Here is a 21,744-nt window from a genome sequence, read left to right on the forward strand (position 1 = left end):
CAAGCCCTGAATTCCCATCAATCATCCCAAGTCCTCCCAAAACTATAACTCTTGGGCAGATATCCTTTTACTCCAGGAAACCCATTTTCCCCATTTGTATGGACAGTTTTGTTGCACAAACACTACCTAGTCTTCTTTACAGCAAATGTCCCCTGACAAAACTAAGGGTGTAGAAATCAGTTTTTCCAAACACATCTCCTTTCATGACACTACCAGCAGATTTCTTCTGGTGAAATGACTTATGGGTGAACAACTTTGTACATTTATCTTTTACTATGCCCCTAATATGGGCCAGGCTGCATTCTACACTGCCCTGCTCTATGCCCTGGCCCCATAACTGGAGAAGGATTTTATTTGCAGGAGATACACTAATTTAGCCCTAGATCCCTGTAAAAAATACAACCCTGCTTAGGCTCAACTCAAATGGCCCCTGCTTTAAAGAAGGTACTCAAGTGGCTAAAATGTTAAACTTCCTTAATCTGGTTGATGCATGGCAAGAATCTAACCCCTCAACATGTGATAATACTTTTTACTCGGCTCCACACTCCACTTAATCATGCATAGATCATGTCTTTGTCTCATGAAACCTAGTGCCCATGATCAAGGCCACCACATGGTCCGATCACTCACTGTTATCTGTCCCTTTTTGTAACACTCTCTTTGCATTCCCATGCCTCTTAGTGGTGAATAAACAAATCACTGCTGTTGGACCCTTGTTGGTGTGAGGACAATCAGCTTAGTCTTCAACAATATTTTTGGAAAACTAACACAAGGGATGTCTATCCCATTTCCATTTGGGCAGCACATAATTCAAAGGTACAAGGAAAATATTATCAGGTGTTCTCCCAACTTAATAAGGTACATCGAACAGCAATATATAGGCTTAAACGTGAGCTTAAATGTCTCCCAGACCCCTCTTTCCTTTGGCAGATTGAGGAGAATTTTCTAGCAATTAATTTAGAGCATACAACTTGGGCGGAAACATTGTGCACTGGGCTTCTACAAAATTGTATACGCATAAAGATAGGATCGGCTCCTTATTAGATCACAAATTGAATTGCACGACCCTTAGTTTCACTTTTCACTATTCTGAAATTATGTTGTTAGAATTACTCTTAATCTCAAAATACCCAAAAAGTGCTGGAGGCCTTCAGCAATGGTAATGCCTCCCTCTACAAGGGCCCAACTGGGGGGAACTATATTGGGTGTGCCCGATATTTGGAGAATATCTCACTTTATACTCTGAGCATAGAACAGTGGCTGCTGGTGCTCAACATTTTTGGGGGGGCGCAAACGAAAAAAAAAAAAAGAAAATTGCAGCCTCACTGTGCCCATCAAATGCAGCCACTGTGACATCAATTATCACCACTGTGCCATGCCATCAAATGCAGCCACTGTGCCATGCCATCAAACGCAGCCACTGCGCCATCAATTGTCACCACTGTGCCATGCCATCAAACGCAGCCACTGTGCCCCTCAATTGTCGCCACTGTGCCAATTGTCACCACTGTGCCCTTTAACTGTCACCACTGTGCCCATTGTTGCCACTGTGCATGTCACTGTGCCCTTTAATTTTTGCCACTGTGCCCTTGTGCCACTGTGCCCATTGATGCCCATTGTCGCCACTGTGCCCTTGATGCCACTGTGCCCATTGATGACCATTGTCACCACTGTGTCCATTGTCGCCGCTGTGCCCTGTAAAATTCACTTACCTTTATCCTTGCACGGCCCTTGATGTCTTCTCCCACCTTGGTGACGCTTAAGCCAATCAGGTTACCGTTAACCAGAATCGGTGAACCTCATTGGCTGAGACGGTCGTCAGTCTTATCCAAGGAATGCACCCCGTACGTTCCCTGGATAAAGCATCCGGGAGACGAGGGCTGTACTCGGAAAGCCTATCAGAACCGCTGGCCCTGATAGGCACTTCCGCACAGCCAACCAGCTGCCGTTATTCAGGTGGTCGGTGCTCAATGTCCGGCCACCTGAATTAGACCAGCGCCAGCTGGCAACAATAACATACATTCATGCAATGCATGTTATTTCAGTGGCGGTGCGGAACCAGAGGGGGCGGCGCTCCACCGCCCTCTATGGATAGACCGCCACTGGCATAAAAACCATCTAAAGGAGCCAATCATGGACCAGGAGATCTTAGCAGCAATTAAACACGCACAGACGGGGTCAGCCCGAGGCTGGGTGGCTTTATTGCACTCTAAAACTGTAAGTTTCAGGACATATTGGTTCCCCATATGGACCCAGGAGAAATAGGCAACTGTCTGCCCATTTCTCTAATTAACAACAAGCTGTTTACAAAGATCCTTACTAATAGATGGCCAGGTGGATCAGGTGGGATTCTTACCAGGAAGACAGGGCCTTGATCAAATTAGGTGGACAATAGACATTGTTTCTCATTTTCAGTCTCAGTGGAACAGTGGTACCAGCCAGGAAGGCCTATATTTATCTATTAACTTGCAAAAGGCCTTTGATTCGGTATCGTGGACCTACATGTTTAAGGTCTTGGTGGCTTGGGGATTTGGACACTCGTTAGATGCCTTTTATTCCGGTCCCTAAGCCAAGGTTTGGGCTATTATTCTGATCCCATTAGGATTGCAAGGCAATTGGTCAGGACTGCCCTTTACACATTGATTTTCGATATTGAGATTTATATAGTAGCGATCTCAATCCATGATAACCCGGCCATTAAGAGGGTTTTGTGTGGTTCTTGGGAGCATAAGTATGCACTCTTTGTGGATGACATGCTGCTTTTTGTTACTTCCTCTCTTACTTCTATTCCCAACATGCTGCGTAAATTTGGATCTTTCTCTGGGCTTGAGATGAATTAGACAACGTCAATGGCTCTTATGCCCTGTACACACGATCGGATATCTGATGGAATCAAATCCGATGGATTTTTTCATCGGATATCCGATGAAGCTGACTTTCATCAGTCTTGCCTACACACCATCGGTCAAAAATCCGACCGTGTCTAACGCAGTGACGTAAAACACTACAACGTGCTGGGAAAATTAAGTTCAATGCTTCCGAGCATGCGTCGACTTGATTCTGAGCATGCATGGATTTTTGACCGTTGGACTTCCACACAGATGATCGTTTTTATTTTCTATTTTTTTTTTATCCATAGGAAAATTTTAAAACATGTTCTATTTTTTTTCACTGATGGAAAACACACCGATGGGGCCCACACATGATCGGTTTGTCCGATGAAAACGATCCATCGGTCCGTTTTCATCAGACAAACCGATCGTGTGTACAGGGCTTTAGAGTTAATATCCCTTGGACTATTTTTGAGCGAGTGCAAGAGTCTTTTTTGGTCATTCGGCAGGATAGGGGTTACTGTATCTTGGGATTAGTCTCCCTGCCTCTTAATCAAACCTTTATATGATTAATTGGCCAACATTGTACCAGCGTTTGAGAGACTTTCTCTCTGAAACATATTGTTTCAGGTTACTATGCTCCATGCTGATATGTGGAATATATGTATATTCATGAATGTGTACTGTGAGAACAACCTAAATACCACAAGGCCTAAAAAATCTGTAGCACCTTCTTTTTATTCCAGAGGTCATATGCTTTAAGAAAATATAGTTTGGGGGGTCCTTTACAAACTCTGAAAGCAGTAAGTGAAAAATTAATACCTCCAGATTTTTATAGAAATTTGGATGTTTACATTTTTGCGTACATTCGATTTTCACCATTTTGCAAAAAGGCACAGTGTAATTTTTTTTTGTTATTTATTAACTCCATACAGCTTAAGCTTATATTTTTAGTAGGGATGTAGCAGTAATTTTGTAAAATTAGCAGTGGTTTTATCTGCTAATAATGGCTTTAGTGTATTTTTTGCGTATATATTGTTTTGATAAACATTTGCGTGAATACCACAGGGTCCTTAAAAATCAGTAGCACCTTATTTTTATTCTAGAGATCATGGGCCAGATTCTCGTACCTGCGGCGCAGCGTAACGTAACCCGTTTACGTTACACCGCCGCAAGTTTTCAGTCTAAGTGCCCGATCCACAAAGCACTTACCTGGAAACTTGCAGCGATGTATCGTAAACACGTCCGGCGCAAGGTGGCCCAATTCAAATGGGGCGGGTACCATTTAAATTAGGCGCGCTCCCGCGCCGGATGTACTGCGCATGCTCCGGTCGCAAGTTTCCCGACATGCTTTGCACGAAATTACGACGCGCCGACGTGTTGAGAATCGCGACGTGCGTAACGTACTTACGCCGGGAAAACAAAAAATTTCAAAAGCAACGCGGGAAAGACGGGCATACTTTAACATGGTGGAGTAATTTTACACCATGTTAATAGCAGCCCTATCTTTGCGACGGGAATCTAAAACTTGCGATGACGTAACGACGGGAAAAACCTTTTGTGGATCGCCGTAACTGCTAATTTGCATACCCAACGCTGGTTTACGATGCAAACTCCCCCCAGCAGCGGCCGAAGTATTGCATCCTAGGATTTTACGGTGTAATTCAATTACACCTGTCGGATCTTAGGGCTAGCTATGCGTAACTGATTCTATGAATCAGTCGCATAGTTAGAACGGCCCTAAAACACAGATACGATGGCGTATCAGGAGATGCGCCGTCGTATCTCTTTTGTGAATCTGGCTCCATATGCTTTCCGAAAATATATGGTTTGGGGGATCTTTCACAAATTATGATAGCTGTAAATGAAAAATTCAAACCTTCAGATATTTACATTTTTGCGTACGTTCGATTTTCACCATTTTGCAAAAAGGTACATGTACAAATTTGGATTTTTTTGTTATTTTTTTAACTCCATACAGGTTAAGATTGTATATTTAGTAGGGATTCAGCAGTGATATTGTAAAATTAGCTGTATTTTTTTCTGCTAATAATGGGTTTGGTGTATTTTTTGTGAATATACAGTATTGTCTTGATAAACATCTGCGCAAATACTGCGGGGTGTAAAAAATTTGTAGCACCTTCTTTTTATTCTAAAGGTCATGTGATTTCAGAAAATATATGGCTTGGAGGGTCTTTTACAAATTGTTGAAGCTGTAAGGGAACTATGAAAACCTTCAGATTTTTGAGAAATTTTGATATTTACATTTTTGCATCTGTTCGATTTTCACCATTTCACAAAAAGGTGAGGTTTAAAAGTTACAAATATTTGTTATTTATTAACTAAATACATGTTAAGCTTTTATATTTTGTAGGAATTTTGTAAAATCGACTGTTTTTTTCAGCTAATAATGATTTTAGACATTCATAAATGCGACCTTTCTGACTCACGAACAAGTGTCCCTAAGGTCCTCCTACCTCTACAAGATATGGCACTCTTCCTACCATAGACTTAACTACGGCCTTCCCTTTTAGAAGATTGAATCTTCTCAATTCCTTTTACCAGGTTGAAAGTTGGATACCAAGGAGAAATGACCACAAGATTCCTGCAGTTCCCTCGCCCCCCTGCTCACTCAATGTAAGTAAGATCCAAACCTAAGTTCAGACAGCTAACCAAAGGGTTCCCTTAACAGTTTTGTCTGTATAATAATATGTATCGTTCAACCTGCTCTAACTAATCATCTTTAGGACGCTGAACCGAGCACCCCCCCCCCTCTGGAACCTGAGGTGAGTCAGAAGCAGAGCTCTCACTTTTCCATCCAAGCTTCCCTTTACAACAACACAGGTTAAGTTATGTGGTTTGTAAGATGCACTGTTTATTTTCCCTAGTACCACTAGTCTTTAGATCAGGACCCTCATCCTGCTCTTTTTCCTCTTCTCCCCTCTCCCTCCCTCCCCCATTCTTTTCTCGATTCTACTAGTTTAACTGAGATATATAATCTGAAATCTGTATTAGACTAAGCCTGCTCAGGACAAAATCCACAAATCTATGCTTTTGTTGCATTTGTATTGAATGTATTGTTTATTCTTAAAATCAAATAAAATATGTAAAAAAAAAATATATATATATATATATATATATATATATATATATATATATATATATATACACAACAGTGCATGTCTGCATTGAACACTCATTATTAGGGTGTAACATGCTTCTATACATCCACCTCCCCACCATCAGTGCTCCCCACTTTGTGACAGTGGATGGGGGATCTTCATGCGCTGTCTAAATTTGAAAACAGCATGGCTATGTTGGGCTACACCCACACAGCTGTGTCATTTATTCATATTTTTCTGAAGTACAATTGTCCACCACTGCAAATGGCTTGTAGTTCTCAATGTACTGTGAGGGTGCTAATATGAGCACTCACGTAGTTCATTGATTTTTCCAGCATTCTTCCAGCAGTTCATACATTTTCTGCCCATACAGGAGGTACAGGCAGACAGCTTACTGAGAGTCTGATCACGGGTGCCCATCACGGGTGCAATGCTTTGCAGGCTACAGTATTAAAAAAGAATAAATGCTATTTTTTTACCCATAAAATATGTGCATATTTATTTTTTTGATAGGTGAGTTTATCCTTTAAGCCTAATGCCGCATACACACGATCATTTTTTGGGTTGTAAAAAACGATGTTTTTCAGGCTCTAGAAAAAACAACGTTTTTTTCCAACTTCATCATTTAAACAGCCGTGCCCACACACAATCGTGAAAAAAAAAATGCTCTAGCAAAGCACGGTGACGTACAACATGTACGACGGCACTATAAAGGGGAAGTTCCATTCGGATGACGCCACCTTTTGGGCTGCTTTAGCTGATTTTGTGTTAGTAAAAGACGATTCACGCTTTTCTGTCTGTCAGGCCCCATACACACCATAGAATCTATCCGCAGATAAATCCGTGCAAACGGGTTTCAGCGGATAGATTCTATGGTGTGTACACTCCGTGGGATATTTATCCGCAGATAAATCTCCCCTGGGATGGATTTCCAGCAGATGGATATTTGCTGACATGCTCAACAAATCCATCTGCTGGAATCCATTCCAACGGATGGATCCGCTCGTCTGTACAGACTTACCGGATCCATCCGTCTAAAGGGATTCCCCGCACGCGTCGTAATGACTTGACGCATGCGTGGAATTCCTTATATGACAGCGTCGCGCCCGTCGCCGCGTCATAATAGCGGCGACGGCGCGACACGTCATCGGCAGAGGATTTCAGCGCGGATTTCAATGCGATGGTGTGTACACGCCATCGCATAGAAATCCTCTGAAATCTTTGAGAGGATTTATCCGCGGATACGGTCCGCTGGACCGTATCTGCGGATAAATCCTCTCGTGTGTATGGGGCCTCACAGCGTGATGAATGTGCTTACTCCATTACGAACGGTAGTTTTACCAGAATGAGCGCTCCCGTCTCATAACTTGCTTCTGAGCATGCGCGGGTATTTCACGTTGTTAAAGCCCACACACGATCATTTTTTACAACCTGAAAAACGGCATTGTTTAAAATGTCGTGAAAAAATAGAGCACGTTCAAAAAAAATGTTTGCCCGTTTTTCAGAACCCAAAAAATGCTCTGAAGCCCACACACAATCATTTTTAAATATATTTTTAAAAAACTTTGGGGTAGATTCAGCAAGCAATTACGCCTGCGTATCCATAGATACGCAGCGTAATTGCTAAGTAGTGCCGGCGTATCAACTTTCTGTATTCAGAAAGATTGATACACCGACTGTAGCCTAAGATACAACTGGCATAAGGCTCTTATGCCGTTGTATCTTAGGGTGCAATCTGACGCTGGCCGCTAGGTGGCATTCCCGTAGTGGTCAGCGTAGAGTATGCAAATTGCATACTCATGCCGATTCACAAACGTACGCGCGCCCGGCGTTCAAGTTTTACGTCGTTTGCGTACGTCGCTTCCGTCGTAAGGCTGCTCCTGCTATTAGGAGGCGCAGCCAATGGTAAGTATAGACGTCGTTCCCGCGTCGCGATTTTCGAAATTTGCGTTGTTTGCGTAAGTGGATCGTGAATGGCGCTGAAAGCCATTTACGTTCACGTCTAAGCAAATGACGTCCTTGCGACGTCATTTACCGCAATGCACGTCGGGAAATTTTCCTGACGGAGCATGCGCAGTACTTCGGCGCGGGAACGCGCCTAATTTAAATGATCCACGCCCCCTACGGGATCATTTAAATTACGCGTGCTTACGCCGGCCCCTTTTACGAAACGCTGCCGCAAATTACGGGGGAGCAAATGCTTCGTGAATGAAGCGTAGCTCCAGTAATTTACGGAGGCGTAGCATAAAAACGGAACGTTGCGCCGCCGTAGCAGTGCGCGCCCCTACCTGAATCTACCTCTTTGTTTTTTACAACCCGAAAAATGGTTGTGTGTATGCGGCATAAGAAGTAAGAGGGAGAGAAGTGCTGGCTTCCTTTCTCGCATCTTCAGTTTTTCTTTTTCAATACTTATAGTAAACACACACGCAAACTCTTAAAGTATGAAAAAAAAAAAACACTTGTTTAATTACTGCTATGTAAACTTGTCTTTAGCTAACTGCATGAGGTCCCAGTAGATCTTGCACAGCAGTCAGCTGGACCTGTAAAAAGTTCACTAATTACTTTGTTTCATGCAGTTAATTTAGTTTTTCCATCTGCAAGCACAATTATGACAATAAACCAGTGATAAATTACAGACTTTTTCATCTCTCCTTCTACCTGACTAAGGCAATACCCTCCATTAGAAGCAGCCTTCATATAACCCCTGGCACAGGACATATTGTTCAGCTTCAATGAGAGTGACATGTCTGCCCCATAAGTGGTGTGCAGCCCTTAGGAATCAGACAATGGCCATTTACGGCTCAGGCTATTAACCTTGTCTCAGCTATGTAAGAAAAGATGTTGAAAAGTTTTGTTAAATAAAAAAGGTATTTAACTGTTTGGTGAATGTGGTCTATACATCATCCAAGTTTTCTTAAGAATAAGATCATTTATTATGCTCTGCCATACTTGCACTGCGATGATCAAACAGATCAATGCATGTGTGGCATAAACTCTTAATAAAAATGATAGGATTAAATTTATAATCGCCTGCATAGCTCATGTAGAAATATTAATATATCTGCCCTAAAGGATTAAGGATTAAGAGAACTTGGAAACGGAATACAGAATAAATAGGTATTTCCAACAAAAAATACAGATATCTTCTAAAGATAGATGATATCATACTGTATATGGCTTCAAATAACAGAGATATATTACTAATTAAAATATGGTTGCAGGCAGTAAAGTGAGAAAAATATTATATGATCATAAATGTAAAGTATTCAGTATTAAACAAATTATAGTAAGGCTCCTGATAATGTCTGGAAAAACTATGTGACCTTTCTAATAATTGGAAGAAAAAAAAAAGTCAGTAGTGTGCCAGCACTGGATATCAATATTGGAAGAAAATAACAGGATTGTTTTATTACAAAAGTCTAAAAACAAAATATGTATGTGTGTGTGTATATATATATATATATATATATATATATATATATATATATATATATATATATACAGTAAAATGCAAGGTCTGCTTATGAAGTTCGATTATTTAAAAAAAAAATTAACTAAAGAAACAAAAGGTAGTTTGTATGTTTACCTTACCCCTGTCTCTATGACCCCTAGATCTTGCTAGAAGTAGCTTTTTTTTGACCACTAGCAGCCCACGCTATAGATGAATGATGGCTATAGCGTAGGCTTGAAAATCCGGGAGGCTGTCAATAGACATCCTCCCCTTTGCACACGCAACACACGCTTCTTGCAGGGCGCACACGGCGCACGCTGTGATCACCGATTCACTGAGACTCGAGTGATCACAGATCCGCGTAAGGGGCCGGGCTCGGCCCCTTAGCATGTGATCAGCTGTCAGCCAATGACAGCTGATCACATGATGTAAACAAAGGATCGGTAACATTTTTTTTCTCCTCACGCTGACAGCATGAGGAGAAAAAAAAGCAGATCACCAGCTTGTGTACAAGGGACATCGGTCCCGAAGAGGAAGAGGCAATTCTGCCTCATCTGTGCCCACCTGCCAGTGCTACCTGCCACCTGCCACCTATGAATGCCCACAAGTGCCACCTATCAATGCTCACCAGTGGTGCCAATCAGTGCCTCATCAGTGCCACCTAGTAATGCTTCCTATTAGTATAACCTACCAGTGCCGATCAGTGCCCATCACTGCCACCCATCAGTGCCCATCACTGCCACCCATCAGTGCTACCTATCAATGCCACCTCTCAGTGCTGCCCATCAGTGCCGCCTATCAGTGCCCACCAGTGCCGGCTTATCGGTGCCCATCAATGCAGCCTATCAGTGCCCATCAGTGCACATCAGTGCAGCCCATCAGTGCCCATCAGTGCAGGCTCATCAGCATAAATCAATGAAGGAGAAAAATTACCTGTTTGCAAAATTTTATAACAAAAATATAACAAAATATGTAATCGTACGTTTCATTTTTTTTAACAAAAATAAAAACCGCAGAGGTGATCAAATACCACCAAAAGAAAGCTATATTTGTGGGGGAAAAAATGTCATTTAGGTACAGTGTTGTATGACCGCACAATTCAATGTGCGACAGCGCTGAAAGCTGAAAATTGGTCTGGGCAACTTTTTTCTTACAGATATATACTGTAAAATATATATATATATATATATATATATATATATATATATATATATATATATATATATATATATATATATATATATATATATATATATATATATATATATAAACACACACTATTACCAAAAGTATTGGGACATCTGCCTTTACACGCACATAAATTACATCCCAGTCTAAGGCCCCATACACACGAGAGAATTTATCCGCGGATACGGTCCAGCGGACCGTTTCCACGGATAAATCCTCTCAAAGATTTCCGCAGATTTCGATGCGATGGAGTGTACACACCATCGCATTGAAATCCGCGCGGAAATCTTCAGGCGATGACGTGTCGCGCCGTCGCCGCGATTATGACGCGGCGACGGGCGCGATGCTGTCATATAAGGAATTCCACGCATGCGTCAAATCATTACGACTCGTGCGGGGAATCCCTTTGGACGAATGGATCCGGTAAGTCTGTACAGACGAGCGGATCCATCCGTTGGAATGGATTCCAGCAGATGGATTTGTTGTGCATCACAGCAAATATCCGATCTGCTGGAATCCATCCCAGAGGAGATTTCTCCGCGGAAACAGATCCGCTGGCGTGTACACACCATAGGATCTATCCGCAGAAACCCATTTGCTGGGATTTATCTGCGGATGGATTCTATCGTGTGTACGGGGCCTTAGTCCGTAGGGTTCAATATTGAGTTGGCACACCCTTTGCAGCTAAAACAGCTTCAACTCTTCTGGGAAGGCTGTCCATAAGGTTTAGGAGTGTGTCCATGGGAATGTTTGACCATTTTTCCAGAAGCACATTTGTCAGGTCAGGTACTGATGTTGGACGAGAAGGCCTGGCTCGCAGTCTCCGCTCTAATTCAGCCCAAAGGTGTTCTATCGGGTTGAGGTCAGGCCAGTCAACTTTCTCCACCCCAAACTCACTCATCCATGTCTTCATGAACCTTGAATAACTGTGTACCTCTTATGGACCAGAGACATTTTTACATTTGCACTATAGACCTATTTTTTAGCAATAACTTTGCCATTACTTAAATCTAACCATATTACAAATACATTGTTTGTTTTCTGTTTTTTTTTTTTTTTTGTGGAAGGGGATGTAGGGGGGATTAGGCTTTCTCTCTTTGAAAAAAAATATAATTTTCTATGCAATCTAATTTGATCAGTGTTCATTTTAAAATTAAGAATGTTTAATGTAAATAAAAAGTATATATTTTATTCTTTAACATGCCATATCTAAAATGGCACTACAGTATTTTTCTGCACAAAGTATGAAGAACTTAATTGTAAATGGAAAGAAAAAAAAAGATATGATTTTTATAAACTATATAAAGTTTATAAACATTATATAAGCCCTGTATTTACACATTTTATTGTTATCTGATACCGAAAAAAAGCAAGCACATGAATTAATATTGCATAAAAACTATTAATGGCAAAGAGATGAAAACAAAACTCAGCAGAAGATAATAGCTTAGGGGAAATAAGGGGGCATCGTTAATTAGGGTTAAAGTAGAAAGCATCTCCTGCTTCTGCATGTGCTCTGGCCGAACAAACATCTCCACATCATCAGAGTGAGTACCCCTCTCAACTTACTAAGGCTGACTTAGATGCCAGTTTGTCTGCCATTTATGACAAGCTGGCTAACAAGTTCCAAAGTGAATTGCATAAAACAACCAGCACTTTAAAGCAGGAGATAGCCTCCCTGGGCGGACGTACAGATATATTAGAGACTAAGCATGGTGAATTATCATTCGCACATAAAGACTTAAGGAAGGATTTTGAACTTCTGTTTTCAATTTATTTGTATTATTATTAATTTTTTTTTAAATACAAAGAATTTACAATTAAACACGATTCTATCACATTACTGCATATGTATATTCCTAGTCATTATTCAATGTACAGAATCTGACCAGTATCTATAAACCAAATGTATCAAAAATTCTTTCCTATATGTGCCTTCATATATCCTACTGCCTTAAACTCTCATTCATCCTATCACATATCCTATCACACTTGCATACACCATCAATCTAAAAAAAAAAAAAGAAACCCCTATTCTCTCCCTTTCCATGTACTCATGTTATATTCCTTTTACAATAAACCTTCAAGTTCTTCCTCACACTTTTGACACATTTTTGGGACCAATGCTATAAAAATGCACTGATTACTGTGAAAATGACAATGGCAGTGAAGGGGTTAAACACTAGGGGGGCGCTAAGGGGTTAAGTGTGCCCTAAGGGAGTGATTCTTACTGTAGGGGGGCGTGGCTGTAGGTGTGACATCACTGATCATCGTTCCCTATAACAGGGAACAGACGATCAGTGACACTGTCACAGAGAAGAACGGGAAAGGTGTGTTTACACTCACCTCTCCCTGTTCTTCAACTCCTGTGACCCGATCGGGGGACACCGGCAGCGATCGGGTCCACGGCTGGACACTAAAGGGCAACTGTACATGCCTGTGCCCAGCGGTGTCATTCTGCCGACGTATATCGGCGTTAGGCGGTTCTTAAGTGGTTAAACTGACAGTACCTCACAACAGAACCACTTACACAGTCCTCAATGTCACTGAAGGCAAAGACTTATTGGTCAAACTATGATTACTGGATCCAGAATTAAATTCTACACTCCCTTCCACGCCACACCCATCTCCAATCTGGGCCACCCCCTATGCTATTCGGGATCAGAGAAGAGTGAGACAATTCTTGAGAAATGCATTGCCATAGAGAAACAATGGAAGAATCAGCGGATACCTTTTGCACCCCCAGTTTAGAAAAGAAAACTTTTTTTTTTTAAATGTACCAAAACAACCACAATTAGAGAATCATCCACTAAATTGCTCTATAGATGGTATCTCACCACGGCCAAACTCAATCCATTTTCATTCTATCTTTCAACATCCCTGCTTTGATTTAGGGGCTGCCCTACACATAGAACACTATTACTGTACATATTTTTGGGGATTGCCCTCACTTAAAAAACATCTGGCATAACGCTAGTCTCATAATTCCATTAACACCTCAAATATGTTGCTTATTCACCCCCATACAGGATATACCAATAGCTAGTACAGTACTGGATTAATCCACACCCTATTTAGCTCTATCCACTGGGCCATTGCCTTTAACCACTTGCTTACTGGGCACATATACCCCCCTCCTGCCCAGGTGAAATTTCAGCTTTCGGCACTGCGTCGCTTTAACTAACAATTGCGCGATTGTGCAACGTGGCTCCCAAACAAAATTGATGTCCTTTTTTTCCCCACAAATAGAGCTTTCTTTTGGTGGTATTTGATCGCCTGTGCGGATTTTATTTTTTGCGCTATAAACAAAAAAGAGCGACAATTTTGAAAAAAATACAATTTTTTTTCACTTGCTGCTATAATAAATATCCCAATTTAAAAAAAAAAAAAAAACATTTTTTTTCTCAGTTTAGGCCGATACGTATTCTACATATTTTTGGTAAAAAAAAAATCGCAATAAGCGACTGGTTTGAGCAAAAGTTATAGCGCCTACAAAATAGGGGACAGAATTATTATTTTTTTTTTTTTTTTTTTTTTACTAGAAATGGCGGCGATCTGCGATTTTTATTGGGACTGCGACGTTATGGCGGACACATCGGACACTTTTGACACATTCTTGGCGCCATTCACATTTATACTGTGATCAGTGCTATAAATATGCACGTAATTACAGTATAAATGAGGAAGGGGTTAAATGTATTCCCTGCATTGTGTTCTAACTGTAGGTGGAGGGGGGGGTGACTGGGGGGGGGGGGTAACCGATCTATGTCCCTATGTACAAGGGACACAGATCGGTCTCCATGAAGGATGGATGGCCGCACTCCAAAAACCGTACAGGTTGTCTTTTATTAAATGAACAGCAGATACATCACCAGATCAAAACAACAGCTGTTCCCCTGTTCCTGTTGTTTTGATCTGGTGCTATATCTGCTGTTCATTTAATAAAAGACAACCTGTATGGTTTTTGGAGTGCGGCCATCCATCCTTCATCTATCTTTTATGCTTGCCTAGTGCACCGCCAGCACCCTTGGAATCCTGTAACAGTGTGTGACCGTATAGTAGACCCACCTGGAGCGGTGACTTTCTTTCTTCTCTGCTCAGAATCAAGTTGACGCATGCTTGGAAGCATTGAACTTTGTTTTTTTCAGCACGTCGTTGTGTTTTACGTCACCGCGTTCTGACACGATCGTTTTTTTAACCGATGGTGTGTAGGCGCGATGGACCATCAGTCAGCTTCATCGGTTAACCGATGAAAACGGTCCATCGGTCCGTTCTCATCAGATGGACCGATCGTGTGTACGAGGCTTTAGACTTTAAGTTTACCCCAGGTCACCAAACAGGCACTCATGGCTGCTAAGGTAGATTGGCCCATGGAAAGCTGAAAGGCAGATTGGACTGAAGCAGACTGGACTGTAACAGTCTGGACTGTAGCAGATTAGACAGTAGCAGACTAGACAGCAGTGGGTTGGACTGTAGAGACAAGACAATAGTAGACTGGGCTATAGCAGTGTCCACAACAATGGGAGATGGAGGTGGCACCAAATCTGGAATGGAGAGAGTAAGTTACTGTAACATATATTGAGCAGTAGACAACTATCTTAGAATGGCATCTTGTATTGTTTTTCTCTTCTTGCTCACGGCTTTCCATAGATAAAAAACAAAACAATAAAAAAAAAAAAACTTGATAACCAGCTGGTAAATGTATGAAAACCATAATTTCTATAAATGTGGATTTACCCATGTGTTAAAATAGAATTATAGTGATTGGAATGGAATACATTTGATACAGCTCTTCACAAATGGCTCTATAAATATACATGGTAGTATCATCATTATATCATTACAGCTGTTCGCGCTGTAAAAAAAATAAAACATTTTTTTGTGTAACATTCAGACAGTGAAATAATCATTTGTGTACTCTGCTTGCCTACCTGTTTGGGGGTCAACAGAGAAATAGGGTTGTCCTTGGAGAATACTGTAAACAACTCTGGCACTGTTTCCATATGTAGGGTCATCACCATCCGTAGCTGTCACCTGAATAACAGAGGTACCTGCACAATTGAGAAAATTGAACTGTTAAATGTATGTTTATTATGTTTGCTATGTTATGTGCAGTAATATTTAACACAGGACAATTAATTGCTTGTGAATTAAAAAAATAAATAATTAACATTATTTCAATAGAATAGATTCACAGTAATTGCATATATTTTCTAAAATGACATAACAAAGATGTGACTATTTGCAATACCCAATCCTGCAAATCAACCCTGGTGTCTATGAAATAACAAGCACCAAAAGCAATATACATATATAATATACCGTATTTGCCGGCGTATAAGGCGACCAGGCGTATAAGACGGCCCCCTAATTTTGCCATTTTTTAAGAATTTTTTGCTTGTACTCACCGTATAAGACAACCCCTATTCCGATGCTTCATATTTTCTTTCTTCTGGAGCCATATTCTTCTTCATTCTTGCTGGAGATGAAGCCAATCACGGCGAGTGATGTATTCTATTAATTAATACAAAGCCTGCTTGGATTGGGAGAGGCTGTAACATCATTAGCTGACACCTCTCTGACTCTCAAAGCCAATCCGAGCAGGCTACTGTATTTAGGCACTCGGATTGCCAGAGGTTGTTACTCCAATCTGAGCAGGCTCTGTATTCATTTGAATACATCGCTCACCGGGATTGGCTAAGCGGTATTACCGCACATCCAGCAGGCAGCCGAGCAGCTTACCCGGCGTATAAGACGACCCCTGCTTTTTGGCCATTTTTTTTAAGTGTAAAAGGTAGTCATATATGCCAGCAAATACAGTTTATATATATATATATATATATATATATATATATATATATATATTACCTGCTGTCATGTTAGTCCAATGGCTTCAATACTTTTTAAGTCATAGACCGGGAGCAAGCACACAAATCAGGAAAGTCAGAATGAAATCAGAATTCCTAATATCTATGCTTGTACTGGGTCAGTGACCTAAAGTATTGTAACATTGTCTCAGAAATTAATGATAGTTAGTGTCAGGGACTCACCTTCCGATCCCGCCGATCCATCATTCAGGGGAAACAGCAGCATTCCTCTGTGTTTGCGCGCCGCCGCTCATCCCACGCTCGTGCGCACGTGCGAACAGTGCGTGCGCGAGCCCAATGGGCGCGCGTGCACAGTAAGCAGGAGTGCGCGCGTGCACACTAATTCGGCTTGGTCAAGATACGTAAGTTCAAATCATCATCTCCTGTTAATGTCTCAGCTATCACTGCCAACACCACCCACCTTGCTCTCTCCCTCTCTCTACAGCTTCTGGAAAAGACGGTATCGATCAACGCTATCGTTGATTCAGGTGCATGCAGTTGTTTCATTGATTCCACCTTTGCCGATTTACATAACATACCCTTACGTGAAAAGGACTTTAGACTCTCTGTCTTCTTGGCCGACGGCTCACACATCAAGTCAGGTCAGGTAACACGGGAGACCCTTCCCCTGCCTGCTACTACTTCTTCCAATCACAAGAAACTGTTAATTTTGGATGTCATTTCATCCCCGTTGTTTCCAGTAATCTTAGGTATACCTTGGCTCCGGGTGCATAACCCACAAGTTGACTGGATATCTGGAAATATCACTTTTCCATCTCATTATTGTCAGGAACACTGCTTACCCAGACCTTCTAATCCATCTCCTGCCCTGTTGTGCTTAAATGCTGATCCCAGTCTGCTCCAGTCTGTCCCGAAGCCGTACCACAGATTTCTTGATGTTTTTAGTAAGAAAGGGGCTGATTCCCTTCCACCTCATCGGCCATATGATTGCCCGATCGAACTCCTTCCCGGGGCTGAGATCCCTTTCGGGCAAATTTTTCCACTTTCCGAGAAGGAACAGGACGCTTTAAAAATGTATCTCGATGAGAACCTAGACAAAGGATTCATCCGCCCGTCCACTTCGCCAGCAGGCGCCGGAATATTCTCCGTTACTAAAAAAGATCAAACTCTCTGTCCTTGTGTTGATTATCGGGAACTTAATAATATCACAGTGAAAAATCGCTATCCTCTGCCCCCACTTTTCCAAAAATTACGATCTGCCGTTATTTTCACCAAACTAGACCTGAGGGGAGCGTATAACTTGATACGCATCAGGGAGGGCGATGAATGGAAGACAGCATTTCGCACCCGATACGGCCACTATGAGTATTTGGTAATGCCTTTCGGGCTATGCAATGCGCCCGCTACGTTTCAACACTTCGTCAACGATGTGTTTACAGATTTCCTGGACATCTTCATCATCGTCTACTTGGACGATATTCTGGTCTTCTGTTCCCTGGAAGAGCACCGAGTACATGTCTGCAAAGTTCTGAATCGCCTACGCCTGCACAGTTTGTATGCAAAAGCAGAAAAGTGCGAGTTTGAGCAACAAACTATCCAGTTCTTAGGCTTAGTGATTTCTCCAACAAGAATTGAAATTGATCCAAAGAAACTATCCGCAATTTTAGACTGGCCAACACCTTGGAATAAGAAAGGGGTACAACGCTTTATTGGGTTCGCAAATTTTTATAGGAAATGTATTAAAGGCTTCTCTACAATTGTGGCTCCTATTACACAGGTCACTAAACAGAACCTTCATTTCCGTTGGAACCCTGAAGCCCAGAAGGCCTTTGACACCCTGAAGGGACTCTTTACGTCAGCTCCAATCCTCAGCCATCCCAACCCAGCGTTTCCTTTTCTCCTTGAGGTAGATGCCTCTGAAGTGGCTGTAGGGGCTGTTATCTCTCAACGCTTAGGGGACAAGGATTTAATGCACCCAGTAGGGTTTTTCTCCCGAAAATGTTCCCCCGCAGAGAGAAATTACGACGTGGGTGACCGAGAATTGTTGGCTATTAAGACTGCCCTAGAAGAATGGAGGTACTTACTTGAGGGCGCTGCTCATCCTGTGTTGATCTACACAGATCACAAAAATTTGGAGTACCTAAGGTCAGCTAAGCGCCTAAAACCTCGACAAGCTCGTTGGGCTCTTTTCTTTTCCCGTTTTTGTTTTCACATTACTTATCGACCAGGATCCAAAAATGTTAAACCAGACGCATTGTCCCGAATGCATGACAATCCAAAGGATACATCCATTCCTGACACCATCCTTCCGGATAGCAACTTTCTGCTCCTACATACCGATCTACTCTCCATGATCAGAGAAGCATCTTTCGACTCTTCCAAGCCCCCCAGTATCTCGCTAAGTTCCAGAGATGGTTTATTTTGGAGAGGAAGCCATGTTTTTGTACCGAAAAATATCCGAGTTGAAGTTTTAAAACTTCTCCATGACCACCCACTAGCAGGGCACTTCGGGGTTCGTAAGACCCTCGAATTAGTGCGACGTACATTCTGGTGGCCTGACTTAGAGGACTTTTGCAGGTCATATATAAATTCCTGTCCTATCTGCAACCGGAATAAAACGTCCAGAAAACAAGCTTGGGGTCTACTGAAGCCTTTACCCGTGCCCAACAGACCTTGGGAAATGATCGCACTGGACTTTATTGTAGAGCTTCCTTGTTCCGAGGGATGTACGGCAATCTTCGTTATTGTGGATCGTTTTAACCAAAAAGGCCCATTTTTTCCCTTTGAAAAATATGCCTTCTGCTGCTGAAACTGCCCGTGTATTTATTAAAGAAATCGTCAGGCTACATGGGGTACCTTTCAATATTGTTTCTGACAGGGGGGTCCAGTTCACCTCTCGGTTCTGGAGAGCCCTTTGCCAGACATTATAAATCAAGCTTTCTCTGTCTTCAGCCTACCATCCCCAGACTAATGGGCAAACTGAAAGAACAAACCAAATGTTAGAACAGTACATCAGATGTTTCACAACCTTCTCCCAAGACGATTGGGTCTCGCTGCTACCCTTAGCAGAATTTGCATACAATAATGCCAATCACTCGGCTACTGGGCAATCTCCTTTTTTTGCTAATTATGGTTTCAACTTAACATTTTTGCCAGATTTCTTTTCAGAATCACCAGTTCCAGCAGTCCAGAGTACCATGGAGTTTCTCAAACGCAACAACCAGCTATTGCGTGAAGCAGTAACCAAGGCTCAAGCTGACAGCAAAATATTTTTCGACAAGAAAAGGAGGGAAGAATTGGATCTTAAACCGGATGACCAGGTATGGCTGTCCACAAACAATCTCAGGTTACCTTGTCCTTCTAAAAAATTGGCACCTACGTTTATGGGACCCTTCCCAGTTAAGAGAAAGATTAATTTAGTCTCATATGAACTGTCTTTTCCTGATTCTCTGAAAATACATCCTATGTTTCACGTCTCTCTGCTCAAGCCTGCAGTTACTGACCCCTTCCCTAACAGGGGAACCAGACCTCCTGAACCTGTCCATATCGACGGCTGTGAAGAATACGTGGTGGAAGCTATATTGGACTGTAGGAAGCGACAAGGCCAAAACCAGTTCCTGGTCAAATGGAAGGGGTATGGCCCAGAAGATAATTCTTGGGAACCTGAAGGTAATTTACATGCCAAAAAATTATTACGTGCCTTTTTTCTTGCTCACCCTGACAAAGAAGCCCGACTGGGCATCCGGAGGCTGCCCCTTGGGGGGGGGGGTTAATGTCAGGGACTCACCTTCCGATCCTGCCGATCCATCATTCAGGGGAAACGGCAACGTTCCTCTGTGTTTGCATGTCGTTGCGCGTCCCATGCTCGTGCACGGTAAGCGGGAGCGCACGCGTGCACACTAATTCGGCTTGGCGCCAAATCCACTTTAAAACCCCACTGCTGTGTCCAGCACATTGCTGCCTGATCTGCAGTTTGTGAGTGAACTTGTATCTGAGACCTGATTATCTGCCTGAACCTTTGATTGAACCTTTTGACCCGGCTTGCTGACCACCCGTACCTCTCCAACCCTTGACCCGGCTTCTGTTGACTACCCTTCTGATTGATCCACCACTGCCAGACCCACCTGCCTGCACCACGACTACTCTTCAGCCTTCCACATTTAACCATCTGATTATACGTTGTGACCCCGGCTTGCCTGACCCTGCTGTTTCCAGTTACCTACTAACCTGCTTATCCCATCAGCATGTGCCGCTCTAGCCGCAGCTCCAGTTCGGGTCGCTGACCCCATCCTCTGCTTCAGTGTCTTCAGCACCTCCACATCAGAGGGACTCATCTGCCTGCCTCTACTCTTTGCTACCCCGGCACTCCTACCCCGCTGTGCTCCGAGTCTGCTGTTCCCACCTCAGCAGCTCGCGAGCCAGAGCCGTAAGAGAGGCCCTCCTGCATCTAGACTCTGGTAACCAGGTACGTAACAGTTAGGCCATTCTGGAGGCAGAATTAACTTTGGCTCTGAAAGTCATGGTCACGGAGAAACATCCAGGCCAAGACCACAATATTAAGGGTTACTGTCTTAAATCTGCATATTTAATTGTAGAGCCAATGTGTGTACGACTACAGGCAGAAAACCCCTGAGACCTGACTGGCCCTTGTCATCCTTATCCCAAAAGAGAAGAAATCAAAACCAAAGGCTGCAATGTTAGGCTCATGCCCGTTTTTAATTTGTGCATGAAAGTCCTGGCCAAAATCCTCACAGAGACAATAAAACCATACTTGACAAAGATAATTTGATGGGTGTTCCCTGTCATTCATTGTGTAGAAGTTAACAAGCTTCCTTGCCTAATTATGTCCACAGATGCTGAAAAGGCATTTGATAGAATAGATTGGATGTTTAAGGATTAGGTCCTGGACAGATTAGGATTTGGTGAAAAGATACATTGTTGGAATCTTATACCGAAATCTCTCTGTGAGGATTAAGGTCAATAATACTCCCATTCTGCATTTGGAATTAGACAAGACTGAGTACCTCCTCTTGCCTGTGATTTTTTTTTTACTATTACTAGAGTTGATATAGGCCTGCAGTTTCACAGAGTACAATGTCATGGGTGTCAATACACCTTTGTAGCAGGGTTGCAGCCGATATACAAAAATTAGTAATACGTTACAGAGACGATTAGTATACAGTAGCACAGAACAGACTATAAGCAACCCATTTAAATAAGAAGGCAAATGCAAAAAAAAAGGAGACGTGTATGGATTATTTCAGAGGGTTTCTACAAATCTCAAGAAGGGTCTGACAGGTAGGCTATAAGTGATCCCGGTAGCA

General features: G+C 42.3%; 1 protein-coding gene across 1 annotated transcript in view; it reads right to left on the minus strand.

The window, feature by feature from the left end:
• Positions 1-21,744, minus strand: part of CDH18 (cadherin 18) — a 925,909-nt gene that overhangs the window by 379,104 nt on the left and 525,061 nt on the right. Inside the window, exon 4 of the mRNA XM_040353556.1 lies at positions 15,524-15,643. Coding sequence (XP_040209490.1) covers positions 15,524-15,643 — 120 coding nt within the window. The remainder of the gene's footprint in view (positions 1-15,523; positions 15,644-21,744) is intronic.

This window comes from Rana temporaria, chromosome 5 (assembly GCF_905171775.1).
Source record: "Rana temporaria chromosome 5, aRanTem1.1, whole genome shotgun sequence".
Taxonomy (NCBI): domain Eukaryota; kingdom Metazoa; phylum Chordata; class Amphibia; order Anura; family Ranidae; genus Rana; species Rana temporaria.